This window comes from Furipterus horrens, unplaced genomic scaffold (genome assembly GCF_987537825.1).
Source record: "Furipterus horrens unplaced genomic scaffold, mFurHor1.1.pri manual_scaffold_13, whole genome shotgun sequence".
NCBI classification, from domain to species: Eukaryota; Metazoa; Chordata; class Mammalia; order Chiroptera; family Furipteridae; genus Furipterus; species Furipterus horrens.
The window spans coordinates 217,869-242,428 of NW_028327183.1; the positions used below are offsets into that span (position 1 = coordinate 217,869).

At 59.6% G+C, this 24,560-nt stretch overlaps 1 protein-coding gene across 1 annotated transcript in view; it reads left to right on the top strand.

Annotated features, from left to right (window-relative positions):
• FANCA (FA complementation group A) overlaps positions 1-24,560 on the top strand; it is a 30,107-nt gene continuing 5,547 nt past the window's right edge. The window contains exons 1-35 of the mRNA XM_090259396.1: positions 1-91; positions 391-500; positions 772-844; positions 2,565-2,707; positions 2,818-2,913; positions 3,095-3,168; positions 4,550-4,662; positions 5,026-5,108; positions 5,625-5,658; positions 6,125-6,191; positions 6,446-6,558; positions 7,170-7,246; positions 7,414-7,555; positions 8,012-8,145; positions 9,414-9,524; positions 10,520-10,615; positions 10,708-10,767; positions 11,464-11,552; positions 11,661-11,721; positions 11,814-11,863; positions 12,774-12,850; positions 14,205-14,318; positions 15,361-15,497; positions 15,922-15,992; positions 16,224-16,320; positions 16,399-16,586; positions 17,666-17,762; positions 18,718-18,894; positions 19,893-19,966; positions 21,035-21,163; positions 21,989-22,073; positions 22,605-22,771; positions 23,275-23,380; positions 23,987-24,046; positions 24,195-24,299. Coding sequence (XP_090115522.1) covers positions 13-91; positions 391-500; positions 772-844; positions 2,565-2,707; positions 2,818-2,913; positions 3,095-3,168; positions 4,550-4,662; positions 5,026-5,108; positions 5,625-5,658; positions 6,125-6,191; positions 6,446-6,558; positions 7,170-7,246; positions 7,414-7,555; positions 8,012-8,145; positions 9,414-9,524; positions 10,520-10,615; positions 10,708-10,767; positions 11,464-11,552; positions 11,661-11,721; positions 11,814-11,863; positions 12,774-12,850; positions 14,205-14,318; positions 15,361-15,497; positions 15,922-15,992; positions 16,224-16,320; positions 16,399-16,586; positions 17,666-17,762; positions 18,718-18,894; positions 19,893-19,966; positions 21,035-21,163; positions 21,989-22,073; positions 22,605-22,771; positions 23,275-23,380; positions 23,987-24,046; positions 24,195-24,299 — 3,489 coding nt within the window. The 5' untranslated portion in view covers positions 1-12. The remainder of the gene's footprint in view (positions 92-390; positions 501-771; positions 845-2,564; positions 2,708-2,817; positions 2,914-3,094; positions 3,169-4,549; positions 4,663-5,025; positions 5,109-5,624; positions 5,659-6,124; positions 6,192-6,445; positions 6,559-7,169; positions 7,247-7,413; positions 7,556-8,011; positions 8,146-9,413; positions 9,525-10,519; positions 10,616-10,707; positions 10,768-11,463; positions 11,553-11,660; positions 11,722-11,813; positions 11,864-12,773; positions 12,851-14,204; positions 14,319-15,360; positions 15,498-15,921; positions 15,993-16,223; positions 16,321-16,398; positions 16,587-17,665; positions 17,763-18,717; positions 18,895-19,892; positions 19,967-21,034; positions 21,164-21,988; positions 22,074-22,604; positions 22,772-23,274; positions 23,381-23,986; positions 24,047-24,194; positions 24,300-24,560) is intronic.

Genomic DNA, 24,560 nt, shown 5'->3' on the forward strand with positions numbered 1-24,560 from the left:
GCTGCTTGGGCCATGTCGGACTCCAGCGCCCTGGACGCCCCCCGCGACCCGGTGCCCAGGGGTCGCAAGAGGACGTGGGCTGAGCTGCTGGGTAAGTGGGCGCGCTGGACCCGAGGCCCCTTCCCGCCCGATCCTCCGCCGGCCCGGCCCGGGGGGGCTGGGACTTTCCGCCGCGCGGGCTGCTTTTAACGCCTCTCCTGTCCCGACCCCGATCCTCCTCGTGACCCTGCGCCCCCGAGCTCCGGCCCCGGCCCAGGTCGCCGTGTGTCAGACGTGGCGCTGGGGGGGCGTCGGCCGCTCGTCCTCGGTGGGCACGGGGTCGGGATCGGGCAGGGCGGCGGGGGCGGCGGGGTCCCTGACTGCGCTCCCGCTGTTCGGCCCGGCGCCCAGCGGGCAGGGTCAGGAAGCAGAAGCCCGGCACTGAGCGGGGACAGCAGGTTCAGGCGGCCTCCGTGCAGCTGCTGAGGCGCCACCTGAACATCGGCCACCTTCTGCTGGAGGTAAGGGGCATGGCCTGTGCGGGGACGCGGCGCTTCCCCCGCGAGGGCCCTTCAGTCCCCGAGGGTCTGGCCGGGACCCCCCGGGAGGGCCGCCCAACCGCCAACCCCCAAACCCGCCCGTGGCTGGCAGGGGAGGAGAAAACGAGGCGCGCTCACCTTCTGGGAGGTGAGCTCCGTGCTCCTGCGGCGGCGTCCGCACCTGAGCGTAGGACCAGATGCGGGCGACAGGTGCACGGGGGCCGCGCCCTGCCCGTTTCTGTGCCGCTTGCAGGTGGGAGGCCCGCCGCCCGCGATTCTGCGCCCTGACCTGTGGCTGGACCTCGGCGGCCCCGGCGCGCTCCTCGGTGAGTCACAGCGCCCTGCCTCCGCTCCTGGTCGTCCCGAGCCCCCTGGCAGCGCTCCCTGGGTGTGCCCGAGAGGAGCGGGGACCCTACCCCTGAGAGCGGGGCTTTCTCCTCCAGCAGGAGCCCGGCGGGGCGGGGCTGCCCGGCCTGGGCTGTGGCGGCGGGGGCGCGTTGGCCGCTACTCCTTGAAAATAGGGTGCTGCTCACTGGCGGAGGCGGTGAGGCAGGCGTCTGGGGGGGCACAGCGGGGCGCATCCAGGGGGGCAGGCATCTCCGGGTCTCCGGGCAGACAGCCTTAGTCAGGGAGCGGGTGGAAAAGGGGCTTCCACCGTCCGCGTGTCTAAGCCCCCAGCTCGCGCATCGCTGATCTAAGGATCCAGGGAGGAGCCCACCTGGCAAGTGTCAGCTTTGACCACGGAAACAGAGACCCTAAGTCAGAGATTTTTTAGTTTCCTGCTGAAGGTGGTAGTGACTACCAGACTGGTTTGTACTTCTATAAAAAGAGAAAAGCCTTAAACAAAAACAGGAATAACTCCCATGGAGACACACACTGGCAAAAAATGACTAGAAATTGACATTTTCTCTTTTAAGCCTGAATTATTTCTTCACAACAGTAGTTGGTAGTTTTTAATACTGTCATTAGGAACCTTTATCACAAATGTTTTTTACTTCTTGGTATGTGCTACAGCTTTCTTTAAAAAAAAAAAGTTTGGAAGTCAAATAATAGGAAAACAGCGCTTCTAGCCACCATCTGTCTCCAGGCTGCCGAGCATCTCTTGCTTTGAGTGCAGACCAGAGGCAGGGGGCTCCCTGTGGGCCCAGCACCCAGGCTTCCCTGGCAGCCCCAGGACTGAGCACACCTGGGCCTCTGCTGTCCCCAGGTGCCCGACACAGCTTTAGGAAAGTAGACCCAGTTTCCACTTGAACATCGTGTCAACGGGAGCTGGTTTGTCTTTGATGCTGAAGGAATTAGAGAAACAGGAGGAGCTGGTCAGGGTTGCAGTGTAGACAGACGTGGCAGGGATTAAGAAGTACAATTGGTAGAAACAAAATAGACAGGGAGACATTAAGAATATTATAGTAAAGGGTGAAGCCAAAGAACTTACATGCACAACCCATGGCCATGAACTAAGGTAGGGATTGCTGGAGGGAAGGGGGGTACCAGGTAAAAGGGGGCAAAGGGATAAAAATGGGGACAACTGTAAGCATAATCTGTAAAGCAGATATTTGCTAAAAGAGGCTACTGTACTCAACTTATTGTGCTTTTTTGAAAAAGTTGGTAACATTAAAAAAAAATTTTTAATTGACTTTAGAGAAAAACATCAATTTGTTATTCCACTTATTGATGCATCATTGGTTGACTCTTGTATGTGTTCTGACTGGCAATTGAACCAGCAGCCTAGGCATATCTGGACGATGCTCTAACCAACTGAGCTATCTGGCCAGGGCGATAAAGTCCTTAATCAGAATGTATCTGCCAAGCCCCCTCGTTTGTGTCCCACAAAACACACGAGTCTGCACATGCCACTGTGGGCCAGACGCTTTGATTGTGAGCTGCTTCAATCGCGAATTGTCTTCCCTTAATACTCGGTGTTTTCCCGGGATGCCAGTTCTTCCCTCTCAACGGTAAGTTTCTGTGGTGCCCAGCTTACAAGGCGTTTTAAGCTACAAGTTCTGTTGTAGATTTTGTGGTGTCTCCCGTGTTTTGTGTTGGCTTAAGGCTCTGCTTTGCGGGATCAGGCGTCGCGGCTGGGGCTTCCGGCGGCGGTCCTGTCCAGCCAGATGGTGGCGGCCGGCTTTCTGCAGATCTGCGGGGCGCCGGCTGAGCCCTCCGGCGCGGCGCTGCTGGACCCGGAGCAGCGAGTAAGGCTGCGCCTGTGGGAACTGGGTCCTCTTTGAAGCTGTTGGGGAAAGTGGGACATTTATATTGTTCCAGGTATTTGCCTATTTTTTAAAACGACTTCTCTTTTCAGAAGAAACTGTCTTCCTTGTTAGAGGTCACTGGGCATTTACTGGAACAGAGCATGTTCTCCCGTCTCTCCTTCTGTCAGGAACTGTGGAAAGTACAGGTAAGCCTGAGTTTGTGAGTCTGACTCCAGGTGAGTTTTAAAACCATAGTACATAAGATAAATTTTAGGCTGTGCTGTTACTGCACTTGGATCTCCAATAGAGCTTCGTGACTAAGAACACAGGCTGAATTTCTGTGGGAAAATGCGTCATGAAGGAGTCACATACTGCTCTTTTCTTCAGGATTCTTTGTTGCTGGAAGCTGTGTGGCGTCTTCATATACAGAACATCGTGAGCCTCCAAGAGCTGCTGGAAAGGTAGTGATGATGTAACATCACCTTCATGTCACAGGGCTTATTGTTTGTGATCTAGTCTTGTATGCTTTATGTATCAGAGCCAGAAACTGCCTGGAGAAGCTATTACAGCTGTGACTTTTGAACAGCATGACCTAACTGCATGGGTCCACTTACACATGGATTTTTTTTTTCTTCACTGAGTACAGCTGGCCTTCTGTACCCATAGGTGTTGCATCTGTGGATTCAACCGAGGGGTTAAAAACCTGGGAATCTACGGGTGCTGAGGGCTGACTGTTTGCGCTCTGTGCCATTTTACACGACCACCTGGGTGTTGGTGGGGAGTCCTGGAGCCCGTCCCCTGCAGGTGCTGAGGGACGATGACGGGATTACATTTTGGGGGTGTCAAAAGTTGTTCAAGGGTGGACTGTGTCTTATTATTTCAAGAGGACATTTTTTGTAATTGAAGTCCTCTGCACACGCTTGGTAATGTTTTCTTTGTAACACCTATTATGTTATAAAATGTTTTTAAAAACTAGAAAGGTGTTCAGGTAAATGTGGTTTATAGAACGTGTGTAAGGACTTTTATTTCCTCCTGGAATCCCACCAAGACTCAGGGCTTGGCGGCCCAGGGGCCTATGAATATGGGGCCGAAGGGGAGAGACTCGTGGGCTGGAAGCAGGTGCAGAAGCACTTGAGCCTTAGGCGGTTGCTTCCTGCTCTGGGCAGTGGGCCGCTGCTGCTCCCCTGGCAGAGCAGGAGGCTGGGGTCTGGTTGGGAAAAACAGCCTCTCGTTTGGGGGATTGTTAAGCAGAGTTGAAAATGCTGCATTGAAGCCACTGGTGATGTTACACATGGGCCACATCTGGATTTTAAGTTGGATCTTTATACGTTTTGATGAGTCAAAGATGGGAGCCAAACCATAAAAGCACTAGAGGGGATCCTGGGAGGATGTTTTTGTAATCTGGGAGTGGGGTGACTGGATATTCCAATTAAAACGGATGGACGGGTGGCCAAGAACATAAGGGGCTCTGGCTCTGCACCCTCGGCCCTTGGGAGGTGCCCACCGACAGGTGGGGCCAGTGAGGGCCTGCCCCTCGGCTTTATAGACCCCCGGTGTGCCCTGAGTGCCGGTCCCCGGGTGATGGCCTGGGACCTGGGGCTGCCCCTGATTTGTGTGTCTGAGCACGTTATTCCCGAACTAATCGTAAGCTATTCCCAGTAAGGAAACTGCTTGGAAGGGGTTGTTTTTCATGTTGGTAGCGGGTGGCCCGGACGGCCTTACGCTTGAGCTCTGCCGTCCTGTGCAGGAAGCTCGGGCTGGCTCTCTCGCTGTCTGGTGGCCTGAGACAGTGGGCTGGCGGCTGTGGAGCGGGGCACAGGGTGTGCGTATGCTTGTCCCTAGCCACGAGGACACGCAGGCGGTGGTGGCGTGGCTCTTCGGGAACCTGCGCCGTCTGTGTGAGCAGATGGAGGAGTGCGGCGCGCACGCCGATGTCGCCGGGGCCATGCTCTCCGGTAAGGCCCTTGCAGAGGTGGGCCCGTGGGGAAGGCTCCCTGCAGCCAGCGGGCTGCTGTGAAGTTCCGTGGGGCAGGACAGGCTCCTGGGGCGTGAATTGTGCATGAAGCCATCTTGGGCCATGCTTGTGGCGTTTGCATTCAGCTTGAATTGTGTGACAGTGTTGGTGAGTCAGCCTGTTGCCCATCGTGTGTGTTAAATTAAAAGGATGTAAACTATGACCTGCTGAGTGAGGGGCCCGAGCCCCCCGGGGGTGGACAGACCTGAGCCCCAGCTGTGCTGAGTGAGGACTTGCTGCAGGAGACGGAGCAGGTGGGGGTTGGGGACGGAGTGTGTAACTACTTCGCTTTTGTGGTTTTCAGATTTCATGCAAATGTTTGTTTTGAGGGGATTTCAGAAAAACCCGGGTCTGAGAAGAAATGTGGAGGCTGAACGGATGCCCCAGGTAGGAGGAGGGTGAAGGGAAGCGTCGGAGGGTTGCTGAGTTAGCCCCACGCCCACCTGCTGTGTCCCTGGACCAGGGGCTGGCCATGCTGTGACCATGAGATGCCCCCAAAGCGCTGCTCCCTAGTCCAGCAGGTGTGGGAAGTGGGGCAGGCTGGGATCTCCCCCCACGCCCCCCAGGCCTGTGCTTTCAGACAGGGGAAGGGGGTGCTCTTCCCTGGGTACAGCCGAGACACCTCAGCAGGACCCAGCGGACAGCGTGTCCCGACACGTGGGAGGCAGGGCTGGGGGCCGGCAGGACGCGGCCAGGGCCTGGGCTGTCTCGGAGCGTCAGACGGACACTTCCAGGAAGCCTGCTTTTCACCCTGTCTGGTCTCCTTGCTGGGGCAATGCACAGACCTAAGGAAACGCTCACGGTGCCCGTCTGGGAGAAGCCAGTTTCATGTGACTCTCGAGTCACAGCTGGCTTCTCGGGGTGCTCGGAGGTGCGTGAGTGACGGCGGCCCATCGTGTGCAGGTCGCCGTGGCCGTGCTGCAGAGGATGCTGCTGGGTGAGTGCGCCGCCGCCGCCGCCGCCGCTGGGCTGCCTCGGCTCGTGGGCCAGCGGTCTCCTGCGCCTGCGGGCTCGTCTGTCTCACCTGTGCCGCTGGTTCGCATGTTTCCCCTGTGAGGTCCAAGCACCAGAGAAGCCCCTCTTTTGGTTGCAACTTGGCCTGAAGTGACCACCCACTCTTTCTCCTGGCTCAGTTCCCCCAGAGCTGCGTGTGGGGGTTGTGGTTAACGGTGAACGTGGGCAGGTTTCATTGTCTGCATGTTTTGATTATCACTGAGAGACACTTTGAGGCCTGAAGGCCTTGTGCCACCTGGGGTTTGGGTGCCCGGGAGGTCTGCACCCGGGAAGTGAGGGGCCCTTCCCCAGGACGCCTGCCTTGGGCAGGAGCGCTCAGTCGGGGCTTGTTCCTGATGTGCTGGGATGGTGAGCTGACGCCTGTCCTCTGTCCCCACGGCCGACATCAGTTGCACTTGAAGCCTTGGCTGCCGGCGTGCCGGAGGAGTCCTCAGCGTACAGGGCCGCGCGGTGCTGGTATATTCCTGGGGGCCTCGGGGGTGGTTCCCGCATGGTCGGCGGTCCCCGGTGTCTCAGACTCCTCAACAGCGACGCGTGTCTCCTGAGCACGCTATCGTCATGTCAGTGTCAGGGGAGATGAGGCGGGGACACACTGCCCTCTCTGGGCCCCTCACCCCTCCAGACCCGGACTTTGCTGGACGGAAGTGCCTCTGATGAGCATGTGGTGATATTTGGAACCTGGCAGGCATCTCCTTTTGTTCCATTTGCAGGTTCAGCGCGTTCAGTGGACCCACGTTCCGCAGTATAATTTCGACAGATTCTCCAAAAAGGTTTTTCAGGCACACGCTGACTCAGATACTCACTCACCAGCCTGTGCTGAAAGGTGGGTTCCAGGGCCCTGTTTGTTTGGGGACCGTGGCGTCCCTTACGGGAGGAGCTTGGGCCCCACGTTAATGCTCGGATGCTTTGAGGTCAAGAAGGACACTTTATCGTTAACCGTAAAGGAACATCCTCATAGAGAAAATTTAGAAGTAAAGAAGCATTAGAAAGAAAACTTATCCTTATCCCCATCCAAATCGAAATCTTTAACATGAAATCATCTGTTATTTTTAAAAAGTTGTTTTCCTATTACAGTTGTCCCAATTTTTCCCGTTGCTCTCCATTGCCCCACCCACACCCCCATCTCCCAGGCAATCCCCGCCCCACTGCCCATGTCCCTGGGTCATTTGTAGTACTAGTTCCTTGAAGGTGTCACTTATCTTAAGAAGACCATGTGACTGCATGAGAAAACGGCCATGTCGTCCCTCACTGAGGAACGTGCTTTGGCTGATGTCACCGCACTCACCTTGCCCTTGCCCACCAGCCATCTGTGTTGCGGCCCACCCCAGGCAGGTCCCCGAGTGGGACACAGGCTGCTGTCATTCCCCCCAGACCCTCAAGCACTGGCCTCACTGGACACTTACTGACAGTTTGTCTGTTCTTCCTCCCGCGAAGTCTCCGATGCTGTTCACATGCAGAGGGGGTGGAGCTTCGCCAGGACCCACCCTCTGCTCACCGGCCTGTACCGCAAGGTGGGTCTCGGCCGCAGCTGGGCAGGCGCAGCTCTGTGGCCAGTCCTCACGGAGGGAGGCCTGCACGCGCCCCACAGCCGGCAGCCAGCGCGGGCTGCTGCAGCGAGGAGCCTCAGGCGTGTCTGCCGGCCGTGTTTGCTCTGACGGCTCAGGCACTTCGTTTTCAGCTCTTTGTACTCCTGAGCCCAGAGGAGCTGGTTGGCCACTTACAAGAAGTTTTGGAGACGCAGGAGGTGAACTGGCAGTACGTGCTGTCCTGCGTGTCCACGATGGCGGTCTGCTTCCCCGGGGCACAGCAGCTGGTGGCCGGTGAGTGTCGGGGGCATCGGGGTGTGCGAGTGCATGGGTGTGCAGGCGTGTGACCGCGGGTGCATGTGCGCAAGTGTGTGTGTGTGTGTGTGTGCAAGCATGTGAGTGCGAGCGCATCTGTATGCAAGCGTGTGCGTGCAAGTACGTGTGTGCGAGGACGTGTATGTGCAGTGATATGCGTATCGTCGGCCAAACCCCAGCGTGGGCGGGGCCCATGGGTGGAGCTGGTGCCCGTCTCAGCCGGGCAGAAGTGCTTCCCTGCCAGAAGGCGCCCTGCGTCTGCACCCTGGGGCTCTGCAGCTGCTGCTGGGTGTCAGCCTCCCGTAGTTGCTGTTTGGCTTCCTCTGATCAGTCCCCAGTCCCTTGAAATTGGTGTTGGGCACGCAGGCCGTAAGGGGCACACTTGCTCCCCAGAGCAACGCATGCGTGTTATTTCTACGGGTCGTTCCTTTCTAGGTTGGGCAGCCCGTCTGCTGGCCCGTGCGTTCGAGAGCTTCGACCTGGACAGGATGGTCACCGTGTTCCTGGTTGTGCGCCAGGCTGCGCTGGAGGGCCCTTCCGTGTTCCCGCCCTACGCTGACTGGTTCCAGGTGTGTCATCTCTGCTGACGAGCTGGGGCTCCCAGTGGGGAGCTGGCGTGTCCCTGACCCGCTGTCGTGGGCACGGTGTGTTCTGGCGTCAGCTCTGCAGGAACAGGTGGGGGTCGGTGGCAGTGTCCTCGGGAGTTGAGGGACTTGTCTGTGTCGGCCTGTCTTCATCTGCCCAGAGCCTCCCAGGAGCTTCGTTCTCCCCAGGGGTCCCTAGGCCCCATGTTCAGTTGTCAAGGCAGCGCAGGGCGGGGAGGGGAGCTGCAGCACTCCCTCGAGGGCGTTTCTTTTGGGTTGTTTTCCTTTGACCTTTTTAAATCAAGCTGTTTGACGTATAACTTACACAAAATAAAATGTGTGCGATTCCAGTGAGTGGTGGGGTGTTTGACCAAGATCTATGTGTATGTTCAGGGCTTGAAAGTGTCTTTTAATGTTTATTTTTCAAGAATGTCAATGTAAACAGACCCAGTGATGGCACATTTGAGCCTCTGGGGTTGGGAATCTAGTTCTTAACTCATCACAAGATGTATGTGGCTGTGGTTTTTCTAATCGCGAAGAAAGCTGCCTTTTGCCTGGAGGGGCCTGCTGCTCTTGCCCTGGGCGGGGGCGCATGTCACTTCCCGTGGAATCTCACAGACTGTGACCCTGATGCGGGGGCTCACTTCCTTTCCTGCCTTCGGTGCATCGTCCAGGCCCCCTCTCCATTGAGTGGGTGTCGCCAACACTTTGGAACCCCTCTGTGCGACGGAGTCAATGGAGGGAAGGGACCCCCCCCCTGAACTTGGCTGGGAGGGTGTGATGTGGAGGGTCCCCTTTTTATCTGATGACTGAGTCGTCCCCCCCCCATCAGACAGTTCAAAAGAATCCCATCCTCTTTGGAGAAGAGCTGCCCAGGGGTCTCCTGGTGATGAAACAGCTGCTCCGCATGTGGGGCCGCCGCAGGGCCTGGCTGTAGGGCTTGCATGGCTGGCGCGAGGTGTCCTGGTCTCTCTGCTCGCTGGCAGGGTGCTCAGGGCCAGCACTTACCATCCCCCGCCCCCCTCCCCAGGTGCCCTCGGTCCCTGCAAGGCACTCTGCTCTACCGCGGTCACTGTTCCAGCCACCTCTGCAGTCAGGGCTTTGCCACGGCGTTCGGAAATTGTACAGACTGAACGGCTCTGTGGTTTCCCTTTTCCTAGTAGCAGCTTTCTGTCCTTGAGGTGCTGCTTTGACAGGCCCCTGTGTGGGCAGCTGGGCGCCCGCTGCCCGTGCTCACGCCCGTCTCCCCCCAGGCCTCCTTCGGGAGCACGCAGGGCCCCCACTGCGGCAGCAAGAAGGCGCTGGTCTTCCTCTTCAAGTTCCTGTCTGACCTCGTGCCCTTCGAGGCCCCCCGGTACCTGCAGGTGAGAAGCTGGCTGCGGCCCCCTGTGCCCACGTCCTCCTCAGTCCAGGGAGGCTGTTCCTGAGCAGGCTCCCACGAAACGGCGCAAGCCCGGCCACCAGGGTGTCAGTGTGCGCTCGGCGCAAGGGCCGGCGGTGGTCTGAGGCTGCACACCGGCGCCCAGCCCCCCTTCCACCCCGGGCCGTGGCCGTGCAGGGAGGGAGCCCAGCCCTCCCATGAAGCAGCTCTGCCAGCTGACGCAGGAGGAGGACGTGAATGTCGAATGATCCCGTTTCTGTCTGTTTTTATATTGAAGAATCTGAAAGGATGTACCCCAAACTGCCAGTGGCCATTACTTCTTGGTGTGGGAAACTAAATTTTTTACACGTCTGTATTAATCTTATGATTAAAATATATTTATTTCTGTAAGTCTCATTTAATTAGATAATTGTACTCAGCATTTGTTTTGGGGGGTAGGCCACCTAGAAGCTCAATCTCACCTTTTTTAATTAAGAAATTTGCATTACATTCCAAAGAATGTAGTAGGTGAGGTAGCAGGTAGAGGAATAGAACGAGCTGTGTGCCCGTCACGGGGCGAAGCCCAGCGTGCTGCACACACCCCTGGTGCCTCCGTGCCCACCTGCCTGAATGCTGCTCCGTGGCCCTGGCCCCATATGAGGCTCAGCAGGCAGCCAGCAAGATGGGAAGGGGCCTCCGAGGGGCGGCCTGCCCACTAGGGCAGCATCAGTGTCCTTGGCCTGAGGAGGGGCAGGCACTGGAGCGCCCGGGCCCCGTGGCCAGGGGGCCGACGCTGCCACAGCACGCTTGCCCGCCCACGTCTGAAGGAGCACCCGCCAGTGCGTGTGGAAACGCACCCAGGGTTCTGCCCCCCCTCCTCCCACTGTGCCCTGGTGGTCTTCAGCTAATTCTCTGACTCCCCTGTTATCGGTACAAGCGTCTCCCCCGAAAGTCAGGAGCAGTCGACAGGCTGACGTCCTGCTGTGCCGTTTGCTGCAGGTGCACGTCCTGCACCCGCCCATGGTCCCCAGCAAGTACCGCTCCCTCCTCACAGACTACGTCTCGCTGGCCAAGACGCGGCTGGCCGACCTGAAGGCGAGTCCCGGCCTCCCCGCTCCCGCTCCCCTCCGCCTGCCCTCGCCCGCGCCTGTCTGGCCCTCACGTTCTCGCTCACGTCTCCTCTGCAGGTTTCTGTGGAGAACATGGGGCTCTACGAGGATCTGTCTTCAGCCGGGGACGTCACAGAGGTAACAGCGCAGTGCTGCCCCCGGGCGTGTCCCGTGCTCCCCACACGCGGCCCCGCCTCCTGCGACTCTGAGCCGAGTGCTCGGCCCTTTTCTGTCTGGGACGCGGCACGTCGGGGCAGTCGGCGCGTCACGGGTACCCCAGCGTGCTCGTGCTGTGACGTCCTCACTGCTCGGGGCCGAGCAGGGCAGGCCCCGCGTCTGGGAAGGGCTGGGTGGCAGAGGGGTCTGCAGAGCTGCGGGGAGGCGCCGTGAGCTGTTAGGAATTGCAGAGAAAGGGGCGACTCGTTTATGTAAACCGAGGGTCAGGTGGCTGTGGCACGCGTGGGTGTTTAAGACCCTTTTACTGAAAAGCTGAGAGTTGCTGACGGGCTGTTACGGACGCTGTTAAAGGGACTTAAAATACTGACTGCACTTCTCCGATTTAAGCTTTGCTGCTGTGCTTTCTGCAAATACCAAAAAGCTAGTCTCTGTCCCTTCTCACCTGAAAGTCTTGACCTGGAGCCCCGTGCTGTCCTGGGGGGGCGGCGGGGCAGCGGCGGAAAGGCCGCACGCGGGAGGAGAGCCGCCCCGCCGCCCGCGGCTCCGAGTGCCCCGCGTGCCCCGCGAGTGCCGCGTGCCGAGCTCAGCGCCGTCTACCCCGTAGCGACGAGCCTTGCCTAACCCTCTGTCCTTTCCCTTCCTGCCCGCACGGGGCAGCCTGCCAGGCAGGCGGCCCGGGACGTGGAGAAGGCCGTCCGGGTGTTCGAGCACACGGGGAAGGTGCCCGCGGCCGTCATGGAGGCCAGGTAGGGCCGTGCCGCGGGCCGCCGCGCGCTGGATGCCGCCTGGGTGGGCCCCGGCGTTTCTGCCGCGTCCGCTGCGGCGGCGCCTGAGCGCACTCTCCTGTGTTGCAGCGTGTTCCGGAGGCCCTACTACGTGTCGCACTTTCTGACCGCCCTGCTCACGCCTCGCGTGGTCAGTACGCTCCTCCGTGAACTTGGGGCCGAGGTGGCAGGGAGCGAGGACGCTCCCGTGTGCATCTCACGCGGCCCCCCGTGTCCCCCCAGCTGCCGCGCACCCCCGACGCCCGAGCGGCCCTCATCGAGTCCCTGAGGAGGTGCGCAGCGTCGGTGTCCCGCCGTGTCGGCTATTTTGCAGGGACGTGTGTTAGCACACATGTGTTTTATTTTGGCTCAGAACTGGTGAAGATTTTAAAAAGAAAACATACCTGACTGAGTACTGCCACTCAGCGTGTGGGAGGGGGTCTGGGAGCGAAGGAGGCGGTGCCACTGGGACAAAGGCACTGGGAGAGGGGACGTAATGCCACTTCCTTTCTTTGGTGCTTGGATGGTATCACTTCTTAATTTGTTTGACATTTGTTTTCAGTCTTTATTTCTAGTTTTAAAAAGTGTTTTGTCAGAGTTAAATACAGCCCTGGCAGGTGTGGCTCAGTGGCTTGAGCGCCAGCCCGCGAACCAATAGGTCACCAGTTCCATTCCCAGGCAGGACACGGGCCGGGGCTGTGGGCCGGCTCCCCGCTGGGGGCATGTGTCTCTCCCTCTTTGTGGCCTGCAGTTGTGGCTTCTCCTCCGAAGGCGGCTCTGGGGCTCTTGTCCTCAGACGTGTCCCTGTGCCCTGAGACTGTGCCTGCTGGGGGTCCAGGCTTTGCAGACGCCCCTTGTCCTTATCACAGGACGTGCCCGTGATTCTTTGTGATATTAATCACATTTGGGTGTTGTTGTTAGACTTCATCAGAAGTAATGTAAGTCCACTTTTAAAGCTCAGAAATTGCTGAAATGTGGATGAGAGAAGGACAAGGCGTGCACCACAGCCTCTGCCGGAGGCCCCGTGGGCAGGCGTGCGTGGGGCCGCGTGCGGGGGCGGCGGTGTTGTGAGGCAGGGTCCCGGCAGTGTCCTGGGAGCAGTCGCTGCCACATGCTTTCGCTTCAGGGTGGGCCTTGGGTTGTCAGCCCGAGAAGTCGCTTGTGCTGCAGTTGACCTGATCCTGATGTTTTCTTCTGATCCAGTGCAGGGAAGATCCCCCCGTCTCTATACACCACCTACTGCCAAGCCTGCTCTGCTGCCGCTGAGGAGAAGCCAGCAGGTACGGGTCATGGGTCCTCGGTCATGGGATGGGTCAGTGACACCGCGGGCCGCGCTGCCTGGTCAGGCTGTACTGGGTCCCGCCAGCGCTCTGGATGCCGAGCCTGCCCAGGGCCGGCCGTGATGCCGTCCCCGCATGAACTGAGCCTGGAGGCCCGGGTGCTACCTGAAGGAGCGCAGTCCTACAGCGGGTGCCATACAAACCCACCCTCCTGTTCCTGCGCCCCACGGAGGCTGTTGTGGTCTCCGTCCGCCTGTCTTGAACTCTAGCTTCACACTTCGGTGACGCAGGCTCCGCAGCCGGGCACCAGGCCTGTCGTGTTGCTTCTAAAGCCGGTTGTGAGGGCTGGTCTGGGCAGCTGGCAGACCATTTGGACAGTTTGTCGGTTGTGGGGGTCTTTTTGGCTCTAGGGAACAGCGACATGGACGTAGGCCACATCTGAAAGGCTGTCGAGGTGAGACAGCTGTGCTCGGAGCAGCTGGCAGGCTCCGCCTGTTCCTGGCCACTGACGAGGACGAGGTGGCCGTCGCAGTGCTGCCAGGCTGGGGTCTCAGCCCTGGCCCTTGGCAGGCGGGCGGTGCTGCTCCTGCAGCAGGCGGCCACTGGCGTCAACCCTCTGACATTGGCAGGGCCACGTCGGCTCCCGGGGCTTCTGCCTGCCAGAACCCCCTTCTCCAGCTGGGGTGGTTTCTAACAGACGGAGCCCGGAACCCCTGGGCAGGCAGAGGTGAAGGTCCCGGATCCCCAGCTGCTGGTCTGGTGCTGAGGCAGCAGCTGAGCTGGGAATGCGGATGTGGCCGGGTCCCCTCATCCCGCCCCCCGGGCCCACCTCTGGGGCTTTGAGAACGTCCTCTGCTATAGGATTGATGTGGCGGGGCCCCTGCTGTCGCTGTGGGGAGACCCATGTGGCTTGCCGCACATGCACAGTGTCTTTGCCTCTGGCACCAGACTGAACTTGTTTTGCCTTTAAAACAGTTAATTCTTTTTTCTTTGTTTTACTTTTTTAACTGCCTATGGTAAACAGTAACCTAATGATGCTACTTAGAGTTTGAGAGCGAGGGCCTAAACCATCGCCCGCGCTTCTGCTTCCAGCCGCCACGCTCACTGCGCTTCCCGTCTGCTCCCGTCGGGCACTTGCCTTTCTCGCTCTGCTGAGACGGGGCAGGGGGACCGCGCTTATCCTTAAACTTGCTCTTAAATGTTCTGATTGTTGATGTGACAGCATCCAGCCTCAGGATGGTTCCATCTCCCCCTCGTGGACAGAGAGGCCATGGAAATAAGGAGGCACACAGTCAGCTGTGTGTGTCCTGTCTGGCCTGTTGTTGACGCTCGCCCCCCCGCCCCCGTCTCTCAGATGCAGCCCTGGGAATGAAGGTGGACCCTGGCCGTGTGGAAGGCCCCCTGGGGCCGCTCACAGCTGCACTTGGAGAGCTCAGGGCCGCCATGGCAGACCCCACCCGGCACGAAGGTGAGGACGGGCTGTGTGGTGGCGGGGACGGGACTCACTGCTGCGAAGCAGCACTGCGGAGTGAAGCCTGACCACGGTGCTCGCAGGCGTCAGGACATGGCCTCCGGTCTCAGGCTGTCACAGACCCTTGGCAGAGGTGACAGTTCTGCTCGCTGGCATCCCAGGGGGTCAGGTGATGGAGAGGAAGCTAGGTGAGGGGTGTTCTTTTGCTGACACCGGAGTGGCTGTAACCCTAGACACGGAGCCTCCACCTGCTCCTGCGAGAGCTGCGAACGATGCTGTGGGGTCAGAGCACAGACTGTGCCGAGCCCGAGGGCGCGGAGCCGTCCAAGCAGTGGAACACTTAAGTCCCAGCGCTCGCAGACAGTTGTAACAGAAGATGCAGAATCGGAAGCAATAGGCCATGTTTTTACCTAGTAACTGGGACAGGTTTTACTACTTAAGAGTTCATTTTATCCCAGCTAGGAGTGAACCCCGAGAGCTCACAGAGGAAACATGACAGAACCACCTCAGCACCCCCTTGCTGGGGCCCAGCCTGCAGGGCCTTGGCTGAGACTGTGCTGAGTGCGCAGTGGGGAGCGTGGCCTCTCAGAGTTGTGCTCCTGCAGAAGGTGGGGCCCAGGCCTGGGGCCTGGCAGGTCAGGCCAGCTCCCTTACCACACGGCGTGGTGGGCACACTTGGTGCCCGCCCACCTCTGGTGTCTCTGCCCTCAGCAGACACGCTGGCGGCTGGGACACAGGCCTCCAGCAGACGTCGCAGTGCAGGGAGGGCAGGCGTGGGACTCAGAGGAAACACTTAAACAGGCGGCGAGGTGTGTGGTGGGGACGGAATGCACCAGCCCTCGCGTGCCGGACGGGTGTGGATGGCGAGGACCCTCTGCCGCGTCACATGCCTCCCATGGCCTCGGTGCTGCTGCCTGCAGCAGGCCCTGGGGCACAGTCCGGCTGGTGTCGGGAGGGTTCTGCGCCCTGCCGGCCCCCCCGGGCCCCTCCGGGCCCCTCCTGCCTACGCCCGCTCACCTGACTGGGCCGCTCTGTGCAGTTCTGTCGGCCCAGGTCGCGGTGGTTGCTGAAAGGCTGGGCTCCGCCCTGGGCCTCAGTGAGGACGACAGCAGCTCCCAGGTCCCGAAGATCCAGCTCAGCGTCCTTGCGTCCAGACTGGAGCAGCGGGAGCAGCAGGTGCGTGCGGGGCACCCGAGAGCCCAGCCGTTTGCCTGCCAGGTTGTGCTCAAGCACTGGAAGCCTTCTCTTGACTCTTGTTCTGCTGCGTCAAGCGTGGACCTGGCGCCACGGCCGGGGGGCTCAGGGCCAGGGCCAGCGGCCCACCTGTGTGTGCGAAGAGCACGTGGCGGAGGCCGGGGGGGCCCCGAAGCCTGAGATGGCGACTCTGGCCCCGCTCTTCGCTGTGCGACTTCATGACTGCAGCTTGCGTGACAACACGGGCCTGCCGTGCTCCCAGGACCTGGGAGTGGGCGTTCGTGTACCAGGAGGCTCTGGCGCTTCCTGTCCAAACGCAGCCTGTTGGTTGCGTACACGACACAGGACCCAGCCCAGGCAGGGTCTCCCTGGGGTGCCGGGCCCTCAGCACCACCTCTCCTCTCAGGTTGTGGATCTCCTGCTGACGTCTTTCTGTCAGAGCCTGATAGCAGCCTCCACCTTTGCCCCACCGGACAGGTAGTCTGGGCAGTGGGAGTGGCTCTGGGCGCCTCGTGCTCAGGGTGGGCCTCCACTGGTGGGGGCCATGCTGGCTTATATCCAGTGGGGTGTGGCAGAAGGGGACTTTGCCACAGGAGACCCCGTTATTTGGGGAACAGCCTGGTCCTCGCCGAGGCCTCTGGGCCCGAGTGGCCGCGCTGCAGGCTCCGTGAGGGCTGTGGACGAGCGGGACTGGCACTGTCTCCGCAGGCAGGGCTCTTGGGCCGCCCGCTTCGTGGCAGCCACATGCGGACGCGCGCTCCTCCCCGCTGTGCTCTCCAGGCTCTGCCAGCTGCTCCGTCACCAGGTAGGCTGCTGCCTCCTTCCGGCTGGGATGCAGGCTCCGCCCCCGCACCCTACAGAGCCACTGCCTGTCCCCTCTTAGGGCCCGGACCTGAGTGCCTCGCACGTGCTGGGGCTGGCTGCCCTGGCCGTCCACCTCAGCGCGTCCAGCTCCGCACTCCTGGAGGTTTGCGGGGGCTCTCCCGCCCCCGTCGAGGGCCTCTCCGTCCCTGAGTTCTTCAACAGCCTCCTGACGTGCGGGTCTCGGGAGTCTTTGCTCTTCTGCCTCAAGTGAGTTCCTGCTGGTCCCTCAGTCTCTCAGTCACTTGTCTCCTCTGTTGACAAAAGTGACAGATGTGCCACACAGATGTCACTGGTTAACGTTTGTGAACATCCTTCCAGAACCTCGTGTGCGAGTCTTTATGCAAGAGCGTTGGTTTCTTTGTTCACAAACACGGGATTGTGCACCACCACACTAACCTGCGTGACAGTGGGCACTGGCTCGCGGTGCCCTAGTGCATTGCTCAGTGTCCTCTGGGCCAGTGAGAGGGTCCGTTTTGTCTCGGGGTCGTGGCCTCTGGTTGGGTCCCTGGTCCCTGTGCTGAGCAGCCACTGCAGCTGTTTCTCAAGGGGGGTCCCTGCCTGTGGATTGTCCCTGCCCAGAGGTAAATGTGTCCCAAAGCACTTTGAGACCTGTCATGCTATAAAGCCTGGTCCCTTCAGGCAGTGCTGCACCAGGCCCTGGGGTGGAACCATCCCTGCCCTTCTGTGCAGGGACAGTTGCCACGTGGACAATGGGAATCATGCAGGGTGGCAGGTGCTGGGGGCGGATGGCCAGGGCTATCCTGTGATGGGATCTAAAGTGGGAGTTCTTGGCTGGGACTGGGTTCAAAGTTCATTGACAGCTGATGAAAGGCATGAGGAATGTAGGGAGCAGGAGGGACAAACACTGGAAAGCCCACCTTGGGCTACTGCCCACTGGACGTCCATCCCGGGAGGCAGGTGGCCCTGCCCTCCGTCCACTTCATGGGCTTTGGGCAGCACTGAGCGGTCCCCATCCGGCGTCAGCCCTGTGGGTGCCCCGCCCCCCACTTCCTTTCCCGACACCTGCTTATCAATCTCTGGGCCCAGGGTCAGTCTGTTCTGGTCGGTCTCTTTCTCCTCTGAGTCTGCCTGCAGGACAGAGCTCAGACCAGACGGCATGATGGGGGCTGTGTCCCCCGTGCTCAGGAGCGGAGACTGAGGATGGGCACTCAGGCCTCCGCGTTTGAAGGCCCTGGGCTCCCTGTCTGAGACCCGCACTTGGTTCTCTCTCCCCTGCTTGCTTCTGTGGCTCACATTTCTGTGTCCACTTTCTCTTTGGTTTTCAGATTTTGTACCGCGGCAATTTCTTACTCTCTGTGTAAGTTTTCTTCCCAGTCCTGTGACGCTTGGTACAGCTGCTTGGCCCCCGGCCTTGTAAAGAAGGTGGGTCTCCCTGCCCCCCATCCTCCTGAGCCCCCAGCTTTCACGCAGGAGCCTGAGGCCTGTGCTCCCTGTTCCCAGGTGTCTGTGGGGCTGGATGCCACTTGTTCTCCTGTTGCGAGTGACAGTGAGGGGCATCAGTGACACCCACAGGCGCCCCTCCATTTCCTAAAGAAACTGACTAATGCTTATAGAATAGATAAACTAAGAGATGTAAGTACCCGCAGAATACCTTCCCATCAGGCATCGGCAGCCTCCCTCGGGCTCCCTCCCTGCGAGGGCCACTAGGCTTACTCAGAGATGAGAAACGTAAAGCGTCAGAACCGTGAACGTCAGCCTGGCAGGGGCGGTTTCTGCTCCTTTTGCAGAGGTTTAAGCGGCATCCCTGGTGAGGTGTGAACGCGGGTCTCAACCCAGGCTCCACCTTAGGGTTGGCTGAGAAGCTTCCAGAGCCCCAACTCCCGAGCTTGACAGCTGGGACAGTGTTGGGGGCAGCCGGGCCTGTCGTCGGTGTTGGGGGGCTCAGTCCCAGGTGCCGGAGTTTAAAGCACAGACTGAAAAGCAGCCAAGTCCCCAGTGACACTGTCCCGTCTCTCGTGTGGTGCAGCCTGCACCTGGGAGTCACGGGGCACCGGCTGCCCTCCTGCGGTGCCCAGGGCAGACAGTAACTCATCCCCCGATGGGCGTGGCTTACCCAGTGCCGCCTCCCGGTGGGGACCCCAGTGCCGGCCAGGGCCGGGAAGACACCACCACCCTGGGAGGGCCAGTCAGATGAGACGTGCGGCCGTGCGCCTCAGGGCCGCTCACGCAGCTGCCATCCGGACCGGGTCACTGGGCGCCCAGTGCCCCGCCGGGGGACGGCCAGGCCACTGTGGGTGCCGCAGGGTCTGCTGCCCTCCTCTGCTCCCAGGCCACGTGTTTTCAGAACCTCTTAGCAGACGCATCGCTGTCTTTTCAGTTTCAGTTTGTTGTGCTCAGATTGTTCCCAGAAGTCCGAGACCCGCCCTCTGCCGAGGACACGGCCAGCCTTCCCTGGAGGCCCTGGTGCCTGCCCCCGGAGGACTGGCAGCGGGCCGCCCTCGGCCTGTGGAGACAGACGGCCTTCCAGGAGCTGTTGAAGGAGAAGGGGCTCCATGTAGGTCCCGCTGCCCCTTCCTTTGCCTCCCACCGCGTCCTGACTCCCACGGGGGCTCTGGTTGCGGTTGTCGCCGGGGTCGTTGCAGACGCCCCTGCAGGCGTGAGAGGTCAGACAGGGGGCTTCACTCTTTGCCCAGTTTCCCCGGCAGTAACGTTTTGCAGAGGTTTTTAAGAGTGGAAGAGTCTTTGAAATGCCCGCCAGGCCGCGATTTGGGGCCGGCTTCTCTGAGCCTGGTTCCTGGGAGCCTCGCCGCTCGGCCTGCGTGCCCCTGGCCTCGGCCGCCTTTGCATAATCTGGCATTTCTTTCTTGGCTGCTGACGATTTGATTAGTCTTTAGAGAAGAACTTTTCAATTGTTTCAGTGATTTTTAAAACTCTTTATTGTTAACTATATCCTTTACATAAGAGTAGGCCTGAGGGTCTGTTTAATGTGAGGACCAAGGACACGGGGGACAGCCGTGCCCACCGGCAGCCATGCGGGTGTCTGCCCTGCACCTCAGGGGCCCTGCCCGGCCTGGCGCCATCGCAGCCCTGCTCCTGGTTTGCCGCAGGCGCGTCCCTCACTGCTGGAGTGCGCTGCACGTGTGTCTCTGTGACGTGCTTTTTTACAGGCAGCGTTAGGTTCTGAGGTCAGTCCTGGTTGATACATGCAGTTGTTCCACGAATGTTGGGGGCAAGCTGTTAATCAGGCTCATCCGGTGGTAGCTCGGCCAGCTCCCCGCCGGACTCCTTCCCCGGGGCTGCGGAGCCGTCACCGGAGAGGCCTCGGTGCCGCAGGCGGCTGTTCCAACCAGCACGCACTGGCCGCGGGCCCCGAGGCCTAGGGCTCTCTCCCCGGGCAGGGCGTGCACAAGAGTCAGCCCGGGAGCGCCCATAAACAGGCAGCATTGCAGCGCCCCTGCTGCCGCCGGCCTCCAGTCCGGGGTAAAGGAAGCGGCAGCGCGGCTCCTGCTCGGGGCCCGTCCTCGCTGTGACAGGAGCTGGTCCTCCCCTCAGCTAACTTACAGAGACTGGCTGCAGCTGGAGCTGGAGGTTCACCCCGAAGTGGATTCTCTTTCAGATGCAGAAAGGTAAGTGTTTAAGGGTCCTGCCTTAAACACGGTTTCCACATGGTCTGCAAGTCTTGAGCTTTCTCGTTACACCCTTACATTAGTGTTGTGTTTAACATACTACCAGTGAGCACAGCTTCATTTCTTCAGTAACAAAGAACTGAGCGCTTGTTTGCTAGGCACCTGTAGGATGTTGCATTCCAGCAGCTGGGGAGGTGGGGGCTGTAAATGACACACACCTGCCCACGTGGCACCTCGGCCCCTGACTCCTGGCTGGTCATTGGCCAATGAACCGAAGGAGCTGACACCTGTGTGGGCCTGAGGCCAGGAGGAAGAGGGGACTGGCGGTGGGGACGAGCTCAGACAACACCAGGCCCCCCCAGACCGGCGGTGTCCCCACACCTGCCTTGTGCTGTCGCATTCTGGGTGGAGCAGGAGGCACGAGAGACGGAAAAGGCTCCAGCACAGAAAAGGGCACCTGACTGCCTTTTCCAACAACGTGGGTTTGCTCCCTGGCACCAGGCCGGCAGGGGGTGCTTTGCAGATGTGCCCATGCGCCCGGGGGCCTCCTTTCTTGCTGGTGGGGGCCCGTGGCCGTCCAGCTCAGCCTGAGCTCACTGCATGTGGACGCTCGGCTCACCTGCTCCGGGGCGTCCGTCCTTTTCTGTCGCAATGACATGGCACCCTCAGGTGGGCCTGTGCAGGTCTGAGACAGGCAGGCCCGCACCTGCCCCGGTGGCTGCTTACCCACTCGGACTGGAGTGGGGGTGTCCTGCTCCGGCTCGACTCCGTCACAGACGGGGCGTCGGCACCTCTCTGCTGTGGGGGCAGCTGTCCGTGTCTTGATGCCTGTGCTGTGGACCTGGGGCAGCTCACGGGCACTCTGGGATGACCTCTCAGCCTCTGTCCCTCAACGCAAAAGGTGTGGGCGGCCCCTGAGGGCTCTGCATCCATGAGCAGGGCCTCCCCACGGCCTTGGGCCCCCGACGCCAGCCCTGCAGCGCTGCGCCTCTCCCTGGGGCCCGCTCCTCCCTGTGGGAGCCTCTGCTGGCAGCTGCTCTCAGCCCCGACCTGGCGTTTGCTGTGCAGGCGGGACTTCCACCAGTGGGCCATCCGAGAGCATTTCCTCCCTGCGCCCCCCGCGGCAGGGGGCTGTGACGGAGACCTGGAGACAGCGTGCACCGTCCTCGCCAGCGAGCTGATGGACTTCTGCCAAAGGTCAGGAGTGTTGATGCCAAGAAGCATCTTTCTTTCTTTTTTTTTTTTTTTCATTTTTCACATTTTATTTATTTATTTATTTATTTATTTATTTTGGTTTTTCAATTACAGTTGTCCCCTTTTCCCCTAATTTCTCTCCCCCACCCATCCGAAGCATCTTTCTTTTTAAAGATTTTATTTACTGTTTACTTTGGGGGGGCGGGAAGGAGAAAGAGGGAGAGAAGCATGGACGTGGGAGCGGAACATGGATTGGTCACCTCTCGCAAGTCCTCCTGACCAGGGACCTGGCCCACAGCCTAGGCAGGTCCCTGACCTTTCGGTTTGCGGGATGACGCCCACCCCTCGGAGCCGCACTGGCCAGGGCCAAGTGTCTCGCTGTCAACCGTTGTGGTTCTCAGGATGTTTTCATTTCCCTCGGCCCAGCCTGCGTGACCCGAAGCACAACTGAACGCATTTTGATAGCAAGTCTGAGTATTCAGAGTGAAGGCATCTCCGTTCCCTTTCTCACATGGAGGGGGTTCCCTTCTAGCTTGTTGAGTGTTTCCAGTCATGGGGAGGGTGTGGGGCTGTGTCTGTTGCTGTATCTGCCTCTGTTGAGAGGAGCAATGGTTTTGGTTTTCCCATCGATACCTGTGTTACCGTCACTGGCTTCTGGGGTAAGTTTCAGGAGTCACGGGACGTAACTGTTTTGCATGTTAGTGGAATTTTGTTCTGGACGGTTTTGTTCTTGGTTGTTTACTGTGGCCACACACCACTCTGGAGGCCGAGGAGGCAGGGACTCCCGCAGGTTGGAGACACTCAGGGGCTTTTGTTGTTTTATTTCAGTTCAAGGAGTTACAACCACTCAGAGGATTCTGATTTGGTTCTTGGTGGCTACATGGGAAATCGGGATATTTTTTCACGATTGCAGGTGAGCTGGGAGATGCAGAAATCGGTGTGGTTGCGGCATTACGCTGTCTGTTACTAACATTGTTGACCAGCAATTTATACACAAGCAGGCCCATATCACCAGCTGTTTCTTCATAATTGAGGATAAAATGAAACAATTTAAATAAACTTCAGTATACTATATTTATACATAATGTGTTGAAATGAAACTTTGTACTTATCTTCTATGTAACTTTTAATAACTTTTTTGGTATGATAAGCCTTATAGCAGTTTATCGTGCTTGAGATCACGAGTTTATTCGTGACCAGGCAACACCGTGTTTAACTTTTTTACTCTTCTTATTTTTGAAAAGTCTTGCAACTTCCTAATGATTTCAAGTAAAAAGGCTTGTCCTGCTTCCTCTCTGGAGCCGCTGTGGAGACTTCTCTCCCAGGCCATATCAGGGTCCCGACGGGCAGACAGGAAGCCCCAGGGACTTCACATTCGGGGACAGAGGACCACCTGGAACCAGAGAAGAAAGCGCGTGAGTGACTCAGCCCTGCTTTTTCCCAGGAGATGGCTGCGGACCTGGAACGGAGCCCAGCACTGCCCCTCAGCTGCGTGGGCTCTCGGGGACACTTCCTCTTCCGGCTTTTCCGCAGACGGCTGGAGGCTCTGGCAGGCGGGCAGGACTTGGCCTCCCGCCTCCAGAGACAGCGGGAGCTGCTCCTGTACAAATGGTAAATGGCACCAGAGTCTGTTGCTCGTTTCTGTCCCCCTGCTCCTGGCCCATGAGGCATCCTCTCCTTGGAGTCCCACGGAGAGCAGGGCCTGAGGTGTGAGGAGCCCTCGAAGCAAAACCTTCCCACCCAGACCCAGGCCCCTTGCGGAGAGACGTACGTGGCTGAGAACTGAGGTCACAGCGAGGAGGGCGCGTGTGCGGAGGCACTGCAGCCACGCACACAGTGGTGTGAGGTGCTGGCGGCCTCCGGTCACAGTGCTGCTGAGTCAGACGGGCGCCCCTGCTGCTTAAGCAACTTCCGTCTTGGGTTTGGGTCACATGTGGGGAGTGTCTGCCATGGGGTCCAGGTGCTCAGTACAGCCCCAGGCCGGTGCGATGGGGGCAGCAGACCAAGACACTGGTTCTAGGAGCGGGTTGGGAGGGTCCCTCAGCCCGAGGTCTGCGTTCTCGAGAAGCAGCCAGGCCGTGCCTCCTCCCGTGACGCACTGCCTCCTCTCCAAGGATCCTCCTCGGCCTCCCTCCCTCCATCCTTGTTGGTGGTCCCTGGGTGGAACCACTGGCTGCTCCCGACTGCACAGAGTTCTTCCACTTGGTCAACTCTGAGCTGGTAGGTGCCGTGTGAATGACCTTGGGATGCAGGGACAAGGTGGTCTGGCCCTGAGCTCACGAGCACACCCGTGGTCACTGAGCTGCTTGCCCCAGTGTGGCCCCCTCGCCCACAGGCTGGCAAGGTGCCCTCGCAGGCTTGCTCCCTCCTCCACAGAACCGCCCTCGGCCGCCAGAGTTGGGGCCCATGAAGCTTGCAGACCACCTGCCCACCATGCCCTTCTCTGTCTTTCCAATTCTGACTCTGGGTGATTCTGTGACCGCAGGTGGCCCTGTTCATTTCCTTCCATTTTGCAGACATTTCAGTGTCGGGGGCCCTGATCTTACCAGGTGGGGTAAGGTGACAAGTACATGTGCCCCTGCACACTTGGGGGATGTTTCTCTAACTTAGAAAAGCACAGATATGACTAGAGATTGAACTGAGGTTCAGTTTAGTCACACAGCTGCTCTCCTGCCCCCGAGCCCCAGGAGCCCCCAGGTTAGCACCGCAGCCAGCGGGCGGCAGCGAGCAGGGAGGGTTCTGGCGCAGCGTGTCGGGACGCAGAGGCCGCCTGCTGGAGGCCCTCTTCCCTCCGGCGCTCCTTTCACTGGCCTGTGCTGTTCACAGAGAAACGTCTGCTGGCACAGCGGTGCGCTCACGCACGACATCACCGTCCACTTCTTCAGGGTAACTCCCCCCCCTCCGTCCTGGCCCGGCCTGCGCGGACCACCTGGGCCGGGTCCTCATGTCCGTGCTGCGTGGGAGGGAGCCGTGGGGTCTCAGGGCCTGCGCCCCTGTGCAAACCACTGAACTGCTGGCGCCTTCTCTCCTGCAGGGGCTGTTCGATGCCTGCTCACGAAGCCCAGACCCTGCCCTGGCAGCCAACCTGGCCCTGACCGCCTGCCAGACTGAGTGCCCCGTGGTTCTGACCTCTGTTCTGGTAGGCCCAGCTGTCATCCTGGGGCCGAACGTTCACCCAGTTACTGTCACTCAAGAGAAAAGACTTGGGGAGAAGTGGGGGGGGGGGAGAGAACGTATCATAATGCAGGTGGGGTGACCGGTTTCCCAGGCTGCACCCTGAGCCTTCTCAGGCGGCAGGAACGTGCGTGCGGGGGAGGCGGGGGCTGTTTCCGCTGCGTCTGCATTTGTTCGGGTGCTGTCCCCTCTTTGAGCTGGCTGAAGTTGGACAGTAGCGGCCTGT